This window comes from Tupaia chinensis, unplaced genomic scaffold (genome assembly GCF_000334495.1).
Source record: "Tupaia chinensis unplaced genomic scaffold, TupChi_1.0 Scaffold145907_1, whole genome shotgun sequence".
Taxonomy (NCBI): domain Eukaryota; kingdom Metazoa; phylum Chordata; class Mammalia; order Scandentia; family Tupaiidae; genus Tupaia; species Tupaia belangeri.
Window position 1 is genome coordinate 1422292 of NW_006205765.1, and position 21980 is coordinate 1444271.

The 21980-nt window shown below is 45.6% G+C and overlaps 1 protein-coding gene across 3 annotated transcripts in view; it reads left to right on the forward strand.

Moving 5' to 3' along the window:
* The first annotated feature begins 855 nt into the window (after window positions 1-855).
* NHEJ1 (non-homologous end joining factor 1) overlaps window positions 856-21980 on the forward strand; it is a 123048-nt gene continuing 101923 nt past the window's right edge. For 2 of the 3 annotated variants that reach the window (XM_006168644.3, XM_006168646.3), the window contains exons 1-5: window positions 856-949; window positions 4126-4302; window positions 4773-4985; window positions 18919-19057; window positions 20293-20351. In XM_006168644.3, coding sequence (XP_006168706.1) covers window positions 4126-4302; window positions 4773-4985; window positions 18919-19057; window positions 20293-20351 — 588 coding nt within the window. In that variant the 5' untranslated portion in view covers window positions 856-949. The remainder of the gene's footprint in view (window positions 950-4125; window positions 4303-4772; window positions 4986-18918; window positions 19058-20292; window positions 20352-21980) is intronic. The other variant, XM_014584231.2, reaches the window with a different exon arrangement.

Here is a 21980-nt window from a genome sequence, read left to right on the forward strand (position 1 = left end):
CTGCCGGGCTGGAGGGCTGGAGGAAAGCGGCTGCAGCATGACCAACACCTGGGAGGGTGCTCCTCTCTGTTACTCTTGTCCCCTTGTGCATATGCACACACTATCGTGAAAAAAGGAAAAATGTGGAGACAGTAAGTCTGGAAGGTAAAGGAAGAATATACTTGGGCAATAAGGGCATTTATAAAACAAAAGTCAAGGTAAGGGATTGAGCTATTTCAGGTTCACCTTTCTATGAAGCCATAAAATGTGGATAAATCTTATTTCCTTATAGCACCGACTTAGGTAGATTTCAATCTCCTGGTTACAGAAAATAACTGCCCTATTTGAGGGATCTATCAGCCTCTTTAAAGTTTCAGTTTGGTAACTGGGCCATTTTAAGTGACTACACTCTGGTCTGGTCTTTTGGGTTCTAGAGCAAGCACTTAGTCCAAAATAATGGGCTCCTGTAACTTTTACTTAACACTCTTATTTCATTAGAAAAGGAGACTGGAGGCTGGTCCTATTGCCTAGTGGTTAAGGGAGGTGGCGCGCTCATGGCCCACTGCAGTCTGAATGTATCTCAGTGGTTTGAAAAAAGAAAAGAAAAAAGCTGGATAGGAAGAAGTAAAAGAAGTAACTTGAGTGTGACCAATCCAGACCCTGGTTAACTTCTTCTGCACCTCCTTGCTATACTTTCTACTCCACCACCATTCAACGCTCCCTACTAAGACCGACCATCGCTGGGCCTCTACTTTCCCAGGCCACAGTGGCCCTCCAGCGCTCCGCGCTCCTTTAATCAGCTCAGCAGGGCCAGAAGCCCCGCCCACGCCACATCTGGGCTCCTCCCACGTGCCCCAGGACCCCGCCTTCCTGTGGGGGGGGATCTCGATCCTACTCTATAGAGACCTTTCGGTTTGCACCGGGGACAGGCCTGCAGCGAGGAGGGTGGGAGCTCTCGCTGCCGCTGACGGTAGGTGGGAGCTCGAGTCGCGGTCGGGGCCTGGACTGGAGCCGGGACCGGGTGACAAGGGGCCACTCAGATCTCGCGCACTGGCCGGGAATTGGCGCGGGCGCTGCCTCCCAGAAGGGACCGCGCGCGGCAGGGGCTCTGGGGCAGGCCTCCGGGAGTGGGCGGGTCCGCGCGTGCGCAGTCTGTCTTCCCGGCGCGCTGTGCGGGGCTTGAGTGAGCCTCTTCCTCCGTGCGACCAAGCTGCGGGTGATCGGCTTTGTTACACCTTGGGGTTCGCGAGCCTCACCTCAGTGCAGTCAGCGCTGTAGGAATGGAAAGGCAGCTGGCCAAATCTGTTACAGAGAGCGCGGAAAGAACTGACGCTAGGCGGGGATCGTGGGTGGGGCTGTGGTTGGGGACCCGGATTCGCCCTCTCCTACGACGACAGGGCGTGGCCCAGTGGGCTGGTCTCCGGGGCCCAGCTGCCCTCTGCAGGCGGTCGGAAGAACTGCCCGGCCGAGGAGCGGAGGTCGGGTCTCTGCAGACTTCAGCCTCGCTGTTGCCGCTCAGCATCCCCATCTCATTCAGGAGTACTGCACCGGTGAACCTGGTAAACCTACAGGTGGCCTGGAAGAAAAAAAGAAAAGGATGATGTTTAGAGGACTCTGGCTCAACTGGATGCGCGTTGTGGGAGCAACCAATGGGTCCTGCCTGGGCCACGTATTAAATTACCACCTCCCCCCAAATAAACACCGTCAAATTTGAGGATTCCTGAGCTCCTGGGCTTTCCGAAGAAACAGATCAGGAAAATAAACCCAGTTTTAGTGACTCAGTGCCTATAAGGGAGATCAAAGAGTCTGGCCACTTCGTCTGCCTTTGTGACCTTTGGCAGTATGGAATCTTATCCTTTGAAGACTATATGAATCATGTCAGGAGACCACGCTTTAAAAAATAAGATTATAGGGGCCAGCCGGTGTTGTAGTGGTTGAGGTGCTGGACTCCCACTTGGTCGAACTGGCCAACTGTGGTTGGAGTGCCAGATCCAGAGGCTTGAAACTCACGCTGGCTGTGTGTGTGCTTGTGCCAGCCCAGAATCCCGAGGGAAATGGAGAAGGGATTGGGGAGTGGCCATCCCCCCTGGGGAGTGATTTCTCACTTTCTCTCTCATTATAACTCATATATGTGCATTTGGGAGATGGAGAGATTTTGGAATTCCTGTGCAGACTCTAGATTAACAACTTTTAGGGATTAAAAAATCAATTTTTCTTTTTTAAAGAATTATTTTATTATTTAATTTTTAATTTTTTGAGAGATTTTTGCTATAGGGCACATGTTCTTGCCTGAGAGAGAGAGACAGGGAGACGGAAAGCAAGAAATCATCCCCCAAGAGGGATGGCCATGCTACAATCCCTCTCCTCCATTCTGCTTTTGGGATCTTGGGCATGCATACGCACATGCTCGGTGTGTTTCAAGCCTCTGAGTCTGGGACTCAAACTCTGTTGACTACATGGGAATCCAGCCACATAACCATAATGCTATCTGCTGGTCCCTATTTATTTATTTATTTTTGAGAGGTTTTTGCTATAGGGCGCTTGCGCTCACCAGGCAGAGACATAGAGACAGAAAGTGAGAAATCACCCCCCAGGGGGGATGGTCACGCTGCAATCCCCTCTCCTCCATTCTCCTCTTGGGATCTTGGGCACGCACGCACACTCGCCCGGTGTGAGTTCTGAGCCACCGCGTCCGGGATGCGAACCCCGGTCGACTACGTGGGAGTCCAGCGACATAGTCATTACGTTAACTGCTGGTTTCCCCCTATTTATTTATTTGAGGTTTTTTTTTTTTTTTTTTTTTTACTATAGGGCACATGTGTTTGCCAGAAACACAGAGAAAGACAGAGACAGAAAGCAAGAAATTCTGCCCCCGCCCCCAGGGGGATGGCCACACTGTAATCCCTTCTCCTCCATTCTCCTCTCAGGATCTTAGGCATGCTTGCACATACTCCTGGCATGAATTTAAGCCACCAGGTCCGAGACTCGAAACACAGTTGACTACATAGGAGTCCAGTGATGTATCTAGTATGCCATCTGCTGGTCCCCTTACTTATTTTTTAATCTGACCAAGGAGAGACAGAGAGAGGGAAAGCAAGAAAGCAAGCCACCAGGTCCAGGACTCGAACTATGGCTGGCCATGTGGGAGTCCATCATTTTAACCAACACGCCACCGGCAGGCCCCTTAAAAAACAAATTCTGAGAGCTTCTGGGGCTTTTTCTTTTTTAAGGGATTATTTACTTTTTAATTTGCCATCATTATTATTATTTTAAATTTGCTACAGAGCATGTACACTCACGAGAGACACCAAGAGGGAAAGTGAGAAAGCCAGCCACCAGGTCCAGGACTTGAGCCACAGTGGGCCTCATGGGGAGTCCAGTGCCTTTACCACCATCTCCCTACTGCTCCCCGATCAGGGTGTCTTTAGATAATGATCACATAATTTGAATTTTCTGCCCCTGATACTTAGGACTTACAGTGTTTTATAAGACAAGAACGATTCCCTCTTTCTTTAAAGTTCTGGGGAAGGATAGCATTGACGTATCTATGGGGAATGTGGTAAAGATGCGACTGGGATGGTAACTTGTATTGTTAGAAAGCGGATATACTGGTAACAGTTTGCTGAAGCATAAGCACTACGATAGAAAGAAATAGTTTTTACCTTCTAGGGACTTAATATGAAAAAAAAAAACCTCTCAAGATTCTAATAAAGGGACCAGCAATTAGGGTAATGGCTATGTCGCTGGACTCCCACGTAGTCGACCGCAGTTCGCATCCCGAACCCGGTGACTTAGAACTCACGCCAGGCGTGTGTGCGTGCATGCCCAAGAGGAGAATGGAGGAGAAGGGATTGTGGCGCCCGGGGGATGATTTCTCGCTTTCTGTCTCTCTGTCTCTCTCTCTCTTTCTGGTGAGCGCATGCGCCCTATAGCAAAAACCTCTCCAAATAAAGAAGAGAACAAAGATTCTAATAAATAGATTTTTTTTTAGTGAGGTGACTGTGCTGAGTATACACAGGGGAAGAGTAAATCTGTGCCCTCTGTTTTATTGGGGAGGCCTTTCCCCTGGTTTTAGCAGACACAGAGCTGTCTGAGTGGTGTTACATTATCTTTGAGATGCTTTGCTAAGACAGAGCCTTCCTGCAGATGGAAGAACTGGAGCAAGGCCTGTTGGTGCAGCCGTGGGCGTGGCTACAGGTTGCTGAGAACACCCTTTTGGCCAAGGCTTACGTCACCAAGCAGGGCTATGCCTTGTTGGTTTCGGATCTTCAAAAGGTGTGGCATGAACAGGTGGACACTAGTGTGGTCAGTCAGCGAGCCAAGGTAAGTGCAGAGAAGTACTGCTGTGGGGTGGCGAGGGTGAGTGTCAAGGGACGTTACAACCGGCTTGCCAGCCTGGGTTACCAAGGCCGGTTGAATCGGGTGGAGACCATTCCAGTTAATGTCCTACATTTCTGTCCGTAGTCCTGGGATTTTTTCTGTGTGGTGTGTGGTGTGTGTGGTGTGTGTGTGAGAGAGAGATCATTCCTGTTGTGGGTGAATAATAATGCATAGTGTGATCTATACCATCTTTATAGGCCTTCTTGTAAATTGATCTTGCCCAAGACAGAACTGTAAATTGCGCCAGTTAATCTTTCTTCTTTTGGTTTCCTTCTTTCCTGCTCTGATGTTTTTATCTTCCCTTCCTCTCATGCCCATGGTCTTCATGTTCACCAGAACTTTCCCTTGCTATTGCTCATGAGGGAGTCCGTTTCCTTTAGCACCCAGACTCTGTATAACTGGTGTCTCTGTAGGAGCTGAACAAGCGTCTGAGTGCCCCACCAGAGGCTTTTCTCTGTCATTTGGATAATCTGCTCCGCCCTTTGTTGAAGAACCCCGCTCAGCTTAGTGAAGCCACCTTCTCCTGTGACTGTGTGGCAGAGCTGCTGATACTTCGGGTGCGGAGTGAGCTCTCTGGTCTCCCCTTCTATTGGAATTTCCACTGCATCCTAGCTAGTTCTTCTCTGGTAAGTGCAATTCAAATATGGGGCAGTGGAGGGGGGAGGCCAGCTGTGTTAAGAGGAAGTTTCAGATGCTCTTATTATTCTTTAAAAAATTATTTTATTTTATTTATTATCATTATTATTTTTTTAAATTTGACCAGAGAAAGGCAGAGAGAGAAAGTGAAAGTGAAAAAGTAAGTCACCAGATCCAGGACTTGAACTGCAGTCAGCCATGTGGGAGTCCAGCACCCAACCACTGGCCCCAGCTATTATTATTATTATTATTGTTTTTGAGAGGTTTTCGCTATAGGGTGCGTGCGCTCACCAGACAGACAGAGAGAGACATTGAGACAGAAAGTGAGTAATCAGCCCCCAGAGGGGATGGGCACGCCGCAATCCCTTCTCCCCCCTTCTTCTCTTGGGATCTTGGGCACGCATGCGCACGCGCCCGGCGTGAGTTCTAAGCCACCAGGTTCAGGATGCAAACTGTGGTCGACTACGTGGGAGTCCAGCGACATAGCCATTACGCTAACTGCTGGTTCCCTTATTATTATTTTTTAAAGCAGTAGTATATACGCATGGGGCGGGTAAGGGAAAAAAAGGGACAAAGACCTTGTCAGAGTCTCGTCATGTTAGTCTTCTTTCCCCAGCCCTCTCGCTCTTCAGAATCTTGAGCACCTACATATAAACTCTGTTTTCCAGCTGATCCAAGGATTATAGTCAGCCATGTGGCTTTCAGCACTATAGTCTAGTATGCTACCTGAACTGTGCCTTTTTTTTTTTTAAACACTGTTTGAACTTCGTCTCTAATCAGAAACTGTTCCTTGACTAGATAGGAAGCAAACGTAATTCCTCTTTGTTTGTTTATTTGTATATCTGTGGTGCTTTTTCTTTTTAGACAGAATGTCACTATCCTTCTGCCTCAGTCTCCCAAGGAGCTTGGCCCGCAGGTGTACTGTATCTAGCTCCAAAAAGGATCCTTGACTAGTACATCCTTTTCTTGCAAAGAGAACAGAATTTCTGTCTGCACACTTTAGGGGGAGTCTCTATTCATTTATTTATTTATTCAGGTTTTTTTTTTTTTTTCAGAGAGATTTTTGCTATAGGATGCATGTGCTTGCTCGAGAGACAGAGAGAGAGAGAGAAAGTGAGAAATTACCCCCCAGGGGGATGGCCCTCCCACAGTCCCTTCTCTTCCATTCTCCTCACAGGATTTTGGGCAGCACACACATGCGCTGGGTGTGAGTTTCAAGCTGCTGTATCTGGTCATGAATCGCAGTCAGTCGTATAGGAGTTCAACACCTTAATCACCACACCAGCTGGTGGCCCCTATTTACTCAGAATTTTATTAATTACTGGGTGTCCAAATCTGACACAATATAGCTTCTTCCTGGAATTTATAATCTAGTGAGGAGACAGACAGACAGAACAGGATAAGGTATAGAAAATTCTTTGACTGAAGTAAGCCCAGGCTGGGTTGAGGATCAAAATCTCTTTGAAGAGAGTGTTTCTTCTTTTCTTTGGAGAGATTTTCACTATAGGGCGTGTGCGCTCGCCAGACAGACAGAGAGAGACAGAGAGACAGAAAGCGAGAAATCACCCCCCAGGGGGGATGGTCACGCCGCAATCCTTTCTCCGTACTTCTCTCGGGATCTTGGGCATGCACGCACACGCGCCTGGCGTGAGTTTTAAGCCACCGGGTCCGGGATGCGAACCACGGTCAGCTACGTGGGAGTCCAGCGACACAGCCATTACGCTAACTGCTGGTTCCCAAGAGAGTGTTTCTGAACTGAGTGTTGAAGAAGTCTTAGAATGTAGTTGGGAGAAAGCAAAGAGAAATAGCTTTCTAGGTAAGAGGTATGGAACTGTGCAGTGGTAAGGCGAGTGCAGCAACTTCACTGCAGTGTGGGTAGGAAGGCGTGAGAAATGAGGTGGGCAGTGCCAGATCCTGAAGGATGCTCATGAATTTGGGTTTTATCCCAAAGGCAACAGAGACTCATTGGAAACTTCAAACAAGAGTTTAACATGGTGGCTGGCCCCATGGCCTGGTACTTAAGACAGCCGGATCACACATGATTGACATGGGGTTTGAGTCCCAGACCCAGGGGCTTAAGAAGCATGCCAGGCATTGGGGGCTAGCAGGTAGTGTAGCGGTTACATAACTGGATTCCCATGTGGCCAACTGCAGTTCCAGTCCTAGACCTGGCGTCTTGAAAGTCATGCTGGGCGCATGTGCATGCACGTCCAAGAAACTGGGAGAAGGCATTGCGGCGTGGCCATCCCCTGTGGGGGGTGATTTCTCACTTTCCCTCTCATTGTCTCTATCTTTCTTTCTGGTGAGTGCATGTGTCCTAAGGCAAAACCTCTTAAAAAGTAAAAAAGAAACATGCTGAGCATATGTGTATGCTTGTCCCAAGTCCTGACAGAATGGAGAAGGGATTGTGGTGTGACCATTTCCCAAGGGGATTTTTACTCCTTTCTTTCTCTCTCTGTCTCTCTCTGTCTCTCTCTCTCTCTGGCAAATGCATATGCCCTCTAGCAAAAGAAAAAAAATAACATGATCTGGGGCCGGCAGGTGGCATGGTGGTTAAGGGCGCTGGACTCCCACGTGTCTGACCATAGTTCGAGTCACAGACCTGGTGGTTCCCTTTCTCGCTTTCTCTCTTACTTTTCCACTGGTCAAATTTAAATAAATAAATAAATAAATAAATAAATAAATAAATAAATAAATAAATAAAGTAGAGACCAGCAGTTAGCGTAATGGCTATGTCACTGGACTCCCATGTAGTTGGCCACGGTTTGAGTTCTGGACCTGGTGGCTTAAAACTCACGCCGGGCGTGTGTGCGTGCGTGCCCAAGATCCCAAGAGGAGAATGGAGGAAAAGGGATTGCAGCGTGGCCATCCCTCCTGGGGGGGTGATTTCTCACTTTCTGTCTCTCTGTCTTTCTGGCGAGCACACGCGCCCTATGGCAAGAACCCCTCCAAAAAAAAAAAAAGAATTTAACAAAAAATAAATAAACAAAGTTAAAAGAAATAATTCTTTTAAAAAAATTAGCATGGTCCAATTTGTGACTTATCAAGATTACTCTGGTAACTGTGGAGTATTTACTAATACTTTTCTAATTATTGGTGTTTTTATTTTTTTGTAATTTGCTATCGGGAATATGCCTTACTGGGGAGAGACAGAGAGGGAGAAGGAAAGTAAGGAAGCACCTTCTGGGGAGTTGGCTACGCCTTCTCCTCCATTCTCCTCCTGGGATGGTGGATGTACATGCACATGCGCCCAGCATGTCCTCAAGCTTCCAGGTCTGGCACTCAGACTGTGCTGTGGGCCACGTGGGATCTAGCTGCCTTAACGACCACACCGCTGGTTAGCCTAACATTATCTCATTTTTTAATCGTCACAGCTGTCCTGCAGATAACTATTGTCCCCATTTTTCAGAGTAGGAAGCTGATATTGAAGGTGACTTGGCCAAAGTTGCCCAGCTTATAAATGAATGAACTAGAATTTGAACCCTAGATTAATCTAGGCTGAAAGCCCATTTTCAGAGACAAGAGGATTATATTCTCTACTCAGCTATAGCTTTATGGGCCCCAACAACTTAATTTTTTTTTTTTTTTTTGGCATAGGGTGCATGTGCTCATCAGAGACATAGACAGAGAGAGAGGGAAACAAAGAAACCATCCCCAGGGGATGACAATGCTGCAATCCCTTCTTCTCCATTCTCCTCTTGGGATTTTGAGTGTGCACGCACACACACTTGGCGATTTTTTCAACTCACCAGTCTGGGACTCAACAGCATAGTTAGCAATGTGGGATCCAACCACTTTAACCTCCATGCCATCTGGGGCCCAACAACATGTTTTGTCATCGCCAAAGGGCACATACATTTGCCAGAGTGACAGAGAGGGAGACAGAGAAAGAGAGGAAGCACCCCTCAGTGGAGTGTCATCACACCGCAATCCCTATTCATTTCTCTATCCCATCACGATTTGGGGCACATACATAATGCACCTGGCATGTTTTTCAAGCTGCCGTGGCCAGGATCTTAACTATGGTCTGCCATATGGAATCTGGCTTCTTTAACTGCTGGACTACAGGGCTGACCTTCCTAAGCCCCAGCAGCTTTTATTAGAAATGAAGAGTGGGAACCAGCAGTTAGCGTAATGGCTATGTCGCTGGACTCCCACGTAGTCGACCACAGTTCACGTCCCGGACCCGGTGGCTTAAAACTCACGCCGAGCATGTGTGTGTGCGTGCCCAAGATCCCGAGAGGAGAATGGAGGAGAAGGGATTGTGGTGTGACCATCCCCTCTGGGGGGTGATTTCTCGCTTTCTGTCTCTCTGTCTCTCTCTGTCTGTCTGGCGAACACACACGCCCTATAGCGAAAACCTCTCCAAAAAAAAAAAAAAAAAAAAGAAATGAAGAGTGAACTACTTTGCAAGAGTAACAAATAGTGCTTGTTTTAGTCAGTAACATTCATACGACAGGGTCTTCTATGGGAGGCCTAAGGTTATCGGTCTATCACCAGAAGATGCGGACGACATGTGGATTTTAGTTCCTGTTTTCCTTTTTTAGTCTCCTATAGGTAGTGCGATGCTTTGGCATCATAACCGTGGGTGGAACAAAGGACTTTTTGAGAAGCTGTTTACTGATGTCCATTAATGTTTTTTAGAGTTATTTTATTCAACTTAATTTATTTACTTTTGAAAATTTGACCAGAGAAGGACAGAACAAGAGAGAGAGACAGACAGAGAGAGAGAGAGAGAGAAAGAGAAAGCAAGCGGCCAGGTCTGGGATTTGAACTGTGGTCAGCCATGTGGGATTCCAGTGCCCTGAGCCATCATGCTGCCTGCTGGCCCTGATGTCCATTAATTTAATTAGTAAGAGTTTATTTTATTTTTGTTTTTGCTATAGGGTATGCGTGCTCAGAGAGAGATAGAGAGAAAGTGAGAAATCACTCCCCTGGGGACACAGCCACACTGCAATCCCTCCTCCTCCGTTCTCCTCTCAAGATTTTGGGCTCACATGCATACACACCCTGCATGTTTTTCTAGTCACTGGGTCCAGGACTTGAACTGTGTAGCCAACCATGTGAGATCCAGCACATTAATCACCACACCACCTGGCTGGCCTAAGAGCCAGTTTATTTATTCCATGAGCGAGAGAGACAGAGAGTATCAGACATCTGGCACCCCCAACAGGATTTCACCCCTGCCTCAACCAGCCCAGATGAGGGGCAGGCATGTGCCTGACAACTTCCCCATGGGTCCACTTCGCAGAGCCTCGTGTTTTTCCAACGTGCCGGTGCTGGGCCCCGATGTTTATTTTTTATCTGAAACTTAGTAAAGATAGACTTGAGTGACAGAACTACTTTACATTCATTTCCGAGTGTCTTAGCAATTGTGTTTAGAGTAATCATTCACATTTGTTGATTTTACTAGAATTTCTTGTGAGATTTTCATTTCCATTCTGCTTTAGATAATGGAATTTATTTTGTTCAAAGCCCCTGTAACTTCTTCAATGGGACACCAGGGGGCACAGTTCCCTCAGTAATGCATGTTCTGAAACCAACACATTTTGAGCAGCCTCTGGGAATCTCAAGTAATAGTCTCATTTTATATTACCTGGCCCTAGAATTGAGAATAGTAGATTTGGGAGCAGTTCTCATTGGAAGGTGATGGACTTGAATAGTTTATTTCAAAAGAACATCCATATAATGATAGTGTAATTTTTAAAAAAGTAAAGAAAAGCTAGCTAACCAGGCAAATTCCTCTAACTGAGGAACTATTGACACAATGGAGAGGGATGAGTCTTGGTTGGCTGTGGGGGGAAGTTAGCTTTGAATGATTGATTAACAATTATATTTTAAGTTAAAATAAAATACTTATCATTAAAAGGAGAAGAATGCCATCCTAGGGAAAGCCTGAACCCAAGGACACTATAATTTATAGGAAAAAAAAGTTAGAGCCAGTGAACACTGGCAAGGATGTAGGTGGATACTATTTTGGGGTTTTGTGTGTATCTGTTAGGTCATACGTTATAATTGTTGTTTCTTAGTCTTGTGATTTTTTTTAAGTTAATTTTTTGAATGGGTAACTCATGCAAAAAGCAAACATTTCAAATACATTTAAGGGTGTATAGTAAAAAAAAAGTCTTCCTTTGTAGTCCCTTCTCTAGTCTTCATATTCCTTCTCTAAAGCAACTATTGATATCAGCATGTTGTGAATTCTTTTTTTTCCCTCCAGATTCATGCCATAGCACGCATGCTTTTCTACACTAGAAAAGACAGAGAGAGGGAAAGTGAGAAATCACCCCCTGGAGGGATGGACACGCCGCCGTCCCTTCTCCATTCTGCTCTTGAGATTTAGAGCATGGGGAACCAGCAGTTAGCGTAATGGCTATGTCGCTGGACTCCCACGTGGTCGACCGCGGTTCGCGTCCCAGACCTGGTGGCTTAAAACTCACGCTGGGCGCGTGTGCATGCGTGCCCAAGATCCCAGGAGGAGAATGGAGGAGAAGGGATTGCGGCATGACCATCCCCCCTAGGGGGTGATTTCTCGCTTTCTGTCTCTATGTCTCTCTCTGTCTGTCTGGTGAGCGCACGTACCCTATAGCAAAAAAAAAAAACAAAACCTCTCCAAAAAAAAAAAAAAAAAAAAAAAAAAAAAGAAGAGATTTAGAGCATGCATGCACATGTTCCTGGCATGTTTCTCAAGCTTCCGGGTCTGACTCTAACTGTGGGGTCAGGCATGTGGGATTCAGTACTTTAAGCACTATACCACTGACTGGCCCACTGCTTGTGAATTCTTAAATAAGCCGTATGGACCAGCCAGCCAGGGGCATGGTGGTTAAGGTGGCTGGATCCCACATAGCTCCCGAAATGGTTCAAGTCCCAAACCTTGCAGCTTTGAGAAACACGCTGGATATGTATGCATGAATGCCCAGAATCCCAAGAGGAGAATGGAGGAGAAGGGATTGTGGTATGGCAATTCCCATTGGGGGGCGATTTCTAACTTTCTCTCTTTCTCTGTGTCCCTGCCTCTCTGATGAGTGCATGTGCCCTATAAGAAAATTACGAAAAAAAAAAGTTATATATGGAATGTATATGTGTTTAAAAATATGTTTATATTCACGTAATCAAATACATAACTGTGTATAGATACATATTTTCATAAATGCTTCAATGGCATCAACCTGTACACACTCAGTACCTTGCTTTTTTCACTTAATTATAAAACTTATAGATCATTCATATCAGTACATTTAAAGACCCTCCTCGTTTTTATAAATTGCCTTAATTTTAAAAACATATATATTTTAAAATTATTTTATTATTATTATTATTTAACTTGGTATAGAGCACATGCACTCACCAGAGGAAGACAGCAAGAGAAAGAGGAAGAGAGAGAGAGAGAGAAAGCCGCCAGGTCTGGGACTTACAACATGGTCGGCCATGTGGGAATCTAGCACCCTGACTACCACACCACCTACCGACTCCTGCCTTAGTGTTTTTTAATGGCGACATAGCATTTTATTTAAAGATGTGCTAATGTGTATTTAATTGATCTATTAGCAGGCCCTTAAGGTGTTCCTAGTCTTTTATCGTTGTATACAGTGAATATCATTGTAAATATTTACTTCGGTGTATAAATGGATGAATAGATTCCTGAAAATGGAATAGCTGTGTCAAGGGATATTTGTGTCTTTAATCTTGCTAATATAATGGCAAATAGTCTTCCAGAGATACTATGCAGCTTAACTCCTTTCAGCCATATGATAGCCGGCTCCTATCAGAAGAGGAGAGTACCTGTCTCCCCGATGCCCTCTATAACATACTGTATTCATGTTAATAATTTAATAGCTCTTTTTAAAAAACAATTATTTATTTATTTAATTCAATTTGTTATTATTATTTTTTAATTTGACCAGAGAGACACACACAAAGAGAGAGAGAAAGGGAAAGCGAGAAAGTAAGCCTCCAGGTCTGGGACTTGAACTACTGTCAGCCATGTGAAATCCAGTGCCTTTTACCACCATGCCACCTGCCAGCCCTTTTAATAGTTCTTAACTCTCCACAGCATATTATGGAATATTTAAAACCTTGGGTCTCTGCTTTCTAACACAGAGTAAGTCTCCATATATGGCAAACTTCTCTTCATCTCTTCCCCCTTCCCATTGTCCTTTGCTTCTTCCTTTCTTTCTTTCTTTTTCTGTTTTTTTTGAGAGATTTTCGCTATAGGGCGTGTACGCTCGCCAGACAGACAGAGAGAGACATCGAGACAGAAAGTGAGAAATCACCCCCCAGGGGGGATGGTCACGCCGCAATCCCTTCTCCTCCATTCTCCTCTCGGGATCTAGGGCACGCATGCACACGTGCCTGGCGTGAGTTCTAAGCCACTGGGTCCGGGACGCGAACCACGGTCGACTACGTGGGAGTCCAGCAACATAGCCATTACGCTAACTGCTGGTTCCCTTCCTTTCTTTCTTTTTAAAAATTTTATTCATTGTTGTTATTTTATTTTATTTTTTTGAGATTGACCAGAGTGGGGAGAGAGAGAGAAGGAAAGTGAGAAAGTAAGCTGCCAGGACCAGGACTCAAACCACGGTCAGCCATGTGGGAGTCTAGCTGCCTGGCCCCCCCATCGTCTTTTCTTTCTACTTTCTAATATAATTCTTGATAGTCCATATTGCGACCTTCGAATTTGTCACCTCTCTGGCTATTTTATGCTTCTTAGGCTCACATCCAAGGGTTTCTTAGTGGTGGAAGGAGCATCGACTTTGAAACTAGCAGGCTCGCATTTGTAAATGAGCTCCTCCACTTTCAGACTGTTTACATTACCTTGGAGAAGTACTGGCTTTTGATGATTCGTTTTCTTATTCTGTAAAGTGGAGATAACAGTTAGGTCTTACTGAGAAGTTGGGAGGATTAAATAACTCAGCCTTAGACCGTGGCGAACCTATGGCAGCACACAGTTCAAGTCCATGATTTCTTTTTAAAAAAGACAAGGACCGTGAGAGTAGTTCAGAGGAAAGCATTTCATACCCAGGCACTCTCGGAGCCAGGGCTGGAAGCTAGGTGTCCTGATTCCCAGCCTGCTACCTTTTCACTGTGTCCCCTGCTATCATTCATCTCGGAAGTGATAACTGACATTCTGTTCTCCTGCCTGTGACTTGTAATATTTCCATAGGAAATCTGAAGACTTTGGGGAAAATGAGAAATAGCTTTTCCCAAAAGATTTTACCAATAGATTGGCAACTCCTATTTCTATACCTATTACACTGCTTGACCTCCTTAGCTATTGTGAGCTGTCTGAGGGCAGAAGCCTTGGAGGGTCAGATCCCGTATTAGACGCCATGTAGGTATTGAATTTATTTACTGAACTGCATCTCTTCGTATATTGCTGTCTGTAAATGAAGGGGTGCTGTCCCTGACCGCCTAAAAGTCTTCAAGGTTTATCCTTGTGATATCTGTGGGTTTGTATTCGCATGTTCACATGTTTTGAGCCAGTCTTATGATCATTAACATATATTTCTAAGATTTTTATTTAGCGTTAATCTCAATCTGAGACTAGAGTGAGGTTATCTGGTCTAAGAGAAATCAACTTAGTGTTCAACTAACTTTGTAATGAATTGTACCTCAATAACTCACAGTGGTCCAACCAATCCTATGACCTTATTTGAACAGTTAAAATGTATATTCATTGGGCTGGCCCTGTAGCTAGTGGTTAAGGGAGGTGGACCCCACATAATTGACTGCAATTTGAGTCCTGGCCCCAGTGGATTGAAAAACATGCTAGTGTGTGTCTGTGTGCCCAAGATCCTGCCTGGATGGAGAAAGGGAGGAGAAGGGGTTATGGGATGACCATGCCCCACTGGGGTGTGCTTACTTCCTCTCCCTCTCTCTGTGTCTCTCTTGAGGCAGATGGTATGTGCGTTTGCCAGGCCATTGGCTGGTCCTGATTGTTTAATTTTCAGTCGACCCACCAAACATTCACTGGCTTTCATACAAGTATACAGCTATCTTTCCTCCTGATTTACTTTGAATAGAACAAACTTAACAAAACAATTCCTAGGAAAGTGGGCTGCTTCTACAGCACATGTATTTTCCCAGAGTTGAACTTCTGCCACACTCTGAACAGTACTTCCGGGAGGCTTGAGTTTGCACTAAGGATGTGAACTGGGAGACAGGCCTGGTGGGATGTGCTGTGTGATGGAAAGAAGCCACTCGTACCTACAGCGGGACTTGATCTCGGGCCTTTTGCTCTGTGCACTACCCCTGCATTTGTTGGTTCCTGGTGCTGGTTTAAAAGTTATAGCCACTGGGCTGGGCTGGCCTGTGGCATGATGGTTAAGGTGGCTGGATCCCACATGGCTGGCTGCACATTTCAAGTCCCAGAGCCAGTAGCACACCTGGTGTGTGTGTGTGTGTGTGTGTGTGTGTGTGTGTGTCCAAAATCTCGAAAGGAGGGAGAGATGGAGGAGAAGGGATTATGGTGTGACCATTCCCGATGGGAGGTACTTTCTTACTTTCCCTCTGTCTCTTTCTCTCTCTGGTCTCTCTCCAAGGAGTGCATGTGCCCTTTAGCAAAAAGAAAAAAAAAATGATAGCCACTAAACCCCCTCTCCTACGCGCTCACATCGTCTCTTCTCCTCTAATCTATCCTTAGAGGAATGTGGGAAAAAGTCTTTTCCTCTTAGTTTGAGCCACAACACAACTGGAGTTTTTAATAGTAACTTTTACCTAGAAAATTAATGGAAAATGAAAACATAGAAGTCTGAAGCGCCCAGATGTCTGATCCTGAGCCAGATGAGTCTGGCTTGCACATCCTATGGGACACCTTTTCCTCACTTCAAGCCTATGTGTGTGTGTGTGTGTGTGTGTTGGGGGAGGGAATATCTTGTCCCAAAGTACTCCTTTTTCAGCCTAGAGCAGGGGTTGGCATCCTGAGGCCAGTGGGCTGAGTCTGGCTTGCTGCCTGGTTTTGTGAAGTTATATTGGAACACGGCCACCTCATTTGTTTACATATTGTCTGTGGCTGTTTTCGTGCTACAAAAGCAAAGTTGAATAGTTGCAACTGGGATCGTACGGGCCACCAAGCTGAAAATATTGACTATTTGGCTCTTTATAGAAAAGTGTGTTGTCCTCTCATCTGGGGCCTTTCTTCTTACTAGTGCCTCCTAAAGAGGACAGGGTAAGGAACTCATAATATCCCCCAGCTACAAGGAGATGATTGATTTCTTTCCAAATTTATTTAAGGGCCAGCAGGTGGCGAAGTGGTTAAGGTGCTGGACTTTCACATGGCCAACCAGAATTCGAGTCCCAGACTTGGTGGCTTGCTTTCTCACTTTCCCTCCTTTTCTCACTATCTGTTTTCCTCTGGTCTAATTTAAAAAAAAAAAAATTAAATAAGTAATTCAAAAAAGAGCTCAATTAATTAATTACTTCACTGGACGGAGGAGGCATATATCCTCAACGGGATCTTGCCATGGTGTGGTCCTTCCCCCTGCCTCTCAGCCAGCTCGCATCACAGGTGTGTATGGGTGCACCTGGCGTGTTCAGGTGCACCTGGGATCTAAACCCAGGACTCCGCTAGGGCTCCAGCGTCATGCAGTGGCATCCCACTGCCTGTGCCATAGCAGCTGGGCACATATGATTGCCTTTAGTCGTTTTCTCTGACAGGCTGTGAGCGCCTTGTGTAGATCAATGAAACGGTTATTCTGCGCAGCTGTACGTTATCATATGAGGACATCACTCTACCTGCACAGCAGTATGGCTGCGCTTGCAGCCTTCTTACCTCTCGTCATGTAGAGGGGGTTGGTTTACTCCTGGATTGACTGTTGGTGGCCGACTTGCATCTCCTACAATAACCTTAGACTGTGCTGCATTTTGGGGAACAAATTGAAAAAGCGATCATCCTGGGGCTATCATCAACCCTAAAAATGGCTTTAAAAAAAAAACCAATTTAATCTTATTTATCATTATTATTATTTTTTAACTTGCTGCAGGGCACACACACTCATGAGAGAGAAAGAGAAGGAGTCAGGGAAAGAAGGAAAGTGAGAAAGCAAGCCATCAGATCCGGCATCCGAACTATGGTTGGTCATGTGGGAGTCCAGAGCCTTAACCACCATGCCACCTGCTGGCCCCTAAAATGACTCTTAATTGGTTTCTGCATCTAATCTGATCATCAAAGGTCTCTACCTTCTGTTAACTTTTGTTTTGTGTTGTACTCTAGTTAGCATATGTACAAGAACATTTTTTTCTAACTTTTAAAAATTCATGACAAAGTACATGTTCTCTGTGTGTGCAGGTGTGCAAGAGAGAGAGGGAGAGGGAGAGAGAGAGAGAGAGAGAGAGAGGAGCACTCTCCACAGGTGTCTGATTATGCTAGAATCCCCTTCTTCCAGTTTTCCAGTCCTCCAGTCATTGGTTCCTGGCACTCATGTGCATATCTGTGTGTTTGAGTCTGAGTGGGCCAGAGATTTGAACTGTGTTCACCATATGGGGATGTGAGTTATCTTGAGCAGTATTCATTACTGTTGTGCCAGCCCTTAAAATTTCTCTTTTTTTTTTTTGAGAGGTTTTTGCTATAGGGCGTGTGCGCTCGCCAGGCAGAGAGAGAGAGCCATAGAGACAGAAAGCGAGAAATCACCCCCAGGGGGGATGGTCATGCCACAATCCCTTCTCCTCCATTCTCCTCTCGGGATCTTGGGCACGCACGCACACCCGCCCGGCATGAGTTCTAAGCCACCGGGTCCGGGACGCGAACCGCAGTCGACTACATGGAAATCCAGTGACATAGCCATTACACTAATTGCTGGTTCCCGATTTTTCTTTTTTTCAAATTTTGTTATAGGACTTGTGTGCTTGCTGGAGAGAGACAGAGGGAGAAATAGAAGGAGAGAGGGAGAGTGAGAAATCACCCGCTGGGGGGGATTGTCATTTCATAATCCCTTTTCCTCCATTCTCTTCTCAAGATTTGGAGCACACGCTCACACAGTGTGTTTTTCAAGCTGCTAGATCCAGGACTCGAACTGTGTAGTTGGGCATTCTGGATCCAGTCCCCTTAACCTCCATGCCACCTGTTGGCCCAGTCCATCAACTTTCTTGAGGACTACTTGAATCTTCTGCTTTTATCTCTTATCCTCTATTGAGAGTTGAGTCAACACATTTTCTTACCAATTATTTTACATCCTTATCTTGATTTACTTATTTATTTTTAATTGTCATAGGGCACGTTCACTTGCTAGAGAGAGACAGAGAGAGAGGGAAAAAGCACCCCCTAATGGGGTGTGGTCACCTAGCAGTGCCTTTTCCTCTATTTTTCAATCCTGTTGGGACTTTGGGCATGCACACACACACATGCCAGCATGTTTTTCAAGCCACTGGGCCTAAACTTGAACCTTGGTCAGCATGTAGGATCCAGTTCCCTTAACCACTAGATTATGGGACTGACCCACGTCTTTCTCTTTAAAAATCACAACCCTAGGCTTTTTAATTTTTTTTGAGAGGTTTTTTGCTATAGGACATGTGCGCTCGCCAGAAAGACAGAGAGAGACAGAGAGACAGAAAGAGAGCACCCCCCCCCCCAGGGAGGATGGCCACTCTGCAATGCCTTCTCCTCCGTTCTCCTCTCGGGATCTTGGGCATGCATACACGCCTGGCGTGAGTTTAAGCCACTGGGTCTGGGACTCGAACAGCAGTCGGCTACATGGGAGTTCAGTGACGTAACCATTATGCTAACTGTTGGTCCCTAGGCTGTTTATCTATGGGTGCTCTCTTTTATTCTTCCTATCCTTTATCTGAACCTCAAAAAAAGATTTTTATTTTGAACCTATTTAATTGTGAGTTCCTATGAAAACGTTATTATTTGCTGTTTCTAGTACCTAATGGAGTATTAAATAGTAATTTGTAACAATCTGTGGCTAATTGACATTTCTTCTATCAAAGGTCTCCCAACACTTGATTCGTCCTCTGATGGGCATGAGCCTGGCGCTGCAGTGCCAAGTGAGGGAGCTGGCAGCATTGCTTCGTATGAAAGATCTGGAGATCCAGGACTACCAGGAGAGTGGGGCTGTGCTGAGCCGAGGTGAGAGAGAGTTCTTGGAGGAGGTGGGTGTGGGTGTGGTACAGATACTCTAAGAGTTTTAGGAAACTCATTTCCATTAGAGATGAGATTTTCCCAGGGTGGGTGCTAGGTCCTGACCAAGAACTTGATACCAGGCAACACTTCTACCTTGAGTACTGGGCGGAGGCCCAAGTGGCCACTGGAAGGTACAGCTGAGTCTGGACATGCCCTGGGCAATCGCAAGGAAAAGACTTTGGAAAGGGGCCAGCAGCTATACCAAACTGTGCTAGGGCAACATGAACTTGGGAGTTTAGGAAGTTGTGTAATACCAGTTTCAGAATAAAAATTCAATTTGAGGGGGAACCAGCAGTTAGCGTAATGGCTATGTCGCTGGACTCCCACGTAGTTGACCGCGGTTCGTGTCCCGGACCCGGTGGCTTAAAACTCACGCCGGGCGCGAGTGCGTACGTGCCCAAGATCCTGGGAGGAGAATGGAGGAGAAGGGATTGCGGCGTGCCCATCCCCCCTGGGGGGTGATTTCTCGCTTTCTGTCTCTACGTCTCTCTCTGTCTGTCTGGCGAGCGCACGCGCCCTATAGTGAAAAAAAAAAAAAAAAAAAAAAATTCAATTTGAGGGACCAGCAGGTGGCGTGGTAGTTGAAGCTGTGGAATTCCCACATGGCTGAGTGTGGTTTGAATCCCAAACCTGGAAGCTTGCTCTCTCTCTCTCTCTCTCTGTCTTTCTCTGGCAAACGACATGTGAAAAAATAATAATAAACAAATTCAATTTGACCTTGGCCTTTGTGGCAGGAAGACCCTCTTGGAGCAAATGTTGCCATCAGACTGGCCATTTACTGCTAGTCTCGCTCACCTCCTATTTGCCCACATGATCTCAGCCATTCATCTCTCACGGGGCTAGGTGTCTGTGTGTATCGCATCTTTCTCCTCTTTCCCAAGAAGTCCTCGGTTCTGTCCCCTTTCCATCTCACAGGTAAGAAACTCATCCTAAGGGGACCAGCATGTGGCGTGGTGGTTAAGGCGCTGGACACTCCCACATGGCAGGCCCAGGGTTCAAGTCCTGAATCTGGTGGCTTGCTTTCTCACTTCCTCTCTCTCACTCTCACCCTCTGTCTCTCTCTGGTCAAATTAAAAAATAAATGAATGAATAAATAAAGTAAACTAAAGAATTATTAAAAAAAAAAAAGAAAAACTTATCCTAAAACTCATATTTCTTGACTCCGTTCCTTCTTACCACAGATCGATTAAAGACAGTGCCATTTGAAGAACATTCCTTCCTGGAACAATTTATGGCAGAGGTAGGATATTTGTTATTTCCTTGTACAATTTTGCCTTATTTCGTCTTTCTAGGTGCCTGAGTGGCAACTTGCATTTTGGGTGTTGGGTGACTTCTCTAGTTAAAAAACCCTTTATCTGAACACGTTGCCTATGGAAGTTCTGATAAAGCATGAGATGTACATAGGCGAGATGGGGGAAGAAGAGGGAAAGAATGCGAAAGGTGAAAGAGGGCCGATCAGTGTTTATGAAACATCCCTGTTAAGTATCCAGTGATGTCCTCTGGAGTTCTGTAACCTTCGAAAGCTTGGTTGGCCTGTTGTTACGGTTTTGCTCGTTGAGATCTGGTCACAGGGTCTGGGTCATGGAGCAGAAGGGTAGTCATTATTACTCATGCAGGCCCTTCAGCGTCCAGCAGTGATAGAGAAAGGTGAAAAGCTCAGAGCTACCATTTGGGGATTGTCTTGTGGGCACAGTAGGCCGTGGAAAATCACAGTGTTTATACAAGGGACTGGCAAAGCAGTGAATGGGGAGTAGATAATTGTGGCCTGTCAGAAGCTCCAGCCTAGGTTTCCCTTCTAAGGATTGAGTTTGGCCAAAAGAAACAACTATGAAAGCCAAGTGGGGGAGTATTAATAATAGTGACCTTTGATAATAACTGTCAATATTGACCTTTGCTTTCCCCAACTCTTCTGGGACTTGTTGGTTGTAGAGTGAGTACCTGAGTATTATTGTCCCATTTTCTAATTATACACGTTTCCCAATTTAGTCCTTTATTATGTAAGTAAATAATGCTGTTGTAATATTGTGTCATATATAGATTTTTCAATTTTTGTCTGTGTTTAGGCTAACTTGCAAGCTCCTTGTGGACAAGGGCTGTGTCTCATAACTGTTTTGAACCCCCAATTAGCACTTTACACAGGGCTAGACACAAAGCAGGTATTCTTTTTTTTTTTTTTTTTTTTTTTGAAAGCTTCCATTCTGTCTCTGTTGACTGAGTCATTATGTTTGGGGTCCTAAACATAAACATGTGGGGTGAGCCAGACGTGGTGGCATGCACCTATAGTCCTACCTACTTGGAAAGCTGAGGCAGGAGGATCATGACAGAACAAGACCCTGTCTTAAAAAAAAAAAAAGAAGAAAGTGGGGTCAGCAGGTGGCAAGGTGGTTAAGGTGGCTGGATTCCCACATGGCCAGCTGTGGCTTGAGTCTCGGATCCAGTGGTTTGAAAATCACACCAGGTTTGTGTGTGTGAGTGCCCAAAATCCTGAGAGGCGAATGGAGGAGAAGGGTCCTCCCTCCAGGGGGGGTGATTTCTCACTTTCTTTCTCTGTCTCTCTGTCTCTTTCCATTCTGATGAACACGTGTCCCATGGCAAAACCTAAAAAAAAAAGTGAGATGAATGTGCAGTTTATGGGTTTATGTACTAAAGTAACTAACTCTGGAGAAGAAGGGATCTATTGGTAAGTTTTGAAGCAGAAGGTTTATTTATGGGGAAAGACCATTAAACTAAATGTGATTTTGTTTTTGTTTGAACTGTCAAAGAGCAAGTGCAAATGTCAGAGAGGTTGAGAGAACACACCCCCCCCATAGGGTAGTAGGGTATAGTCATACTGCAATGCTTTTTCCTCCTTTCCTCCTTCCTGTCAGGA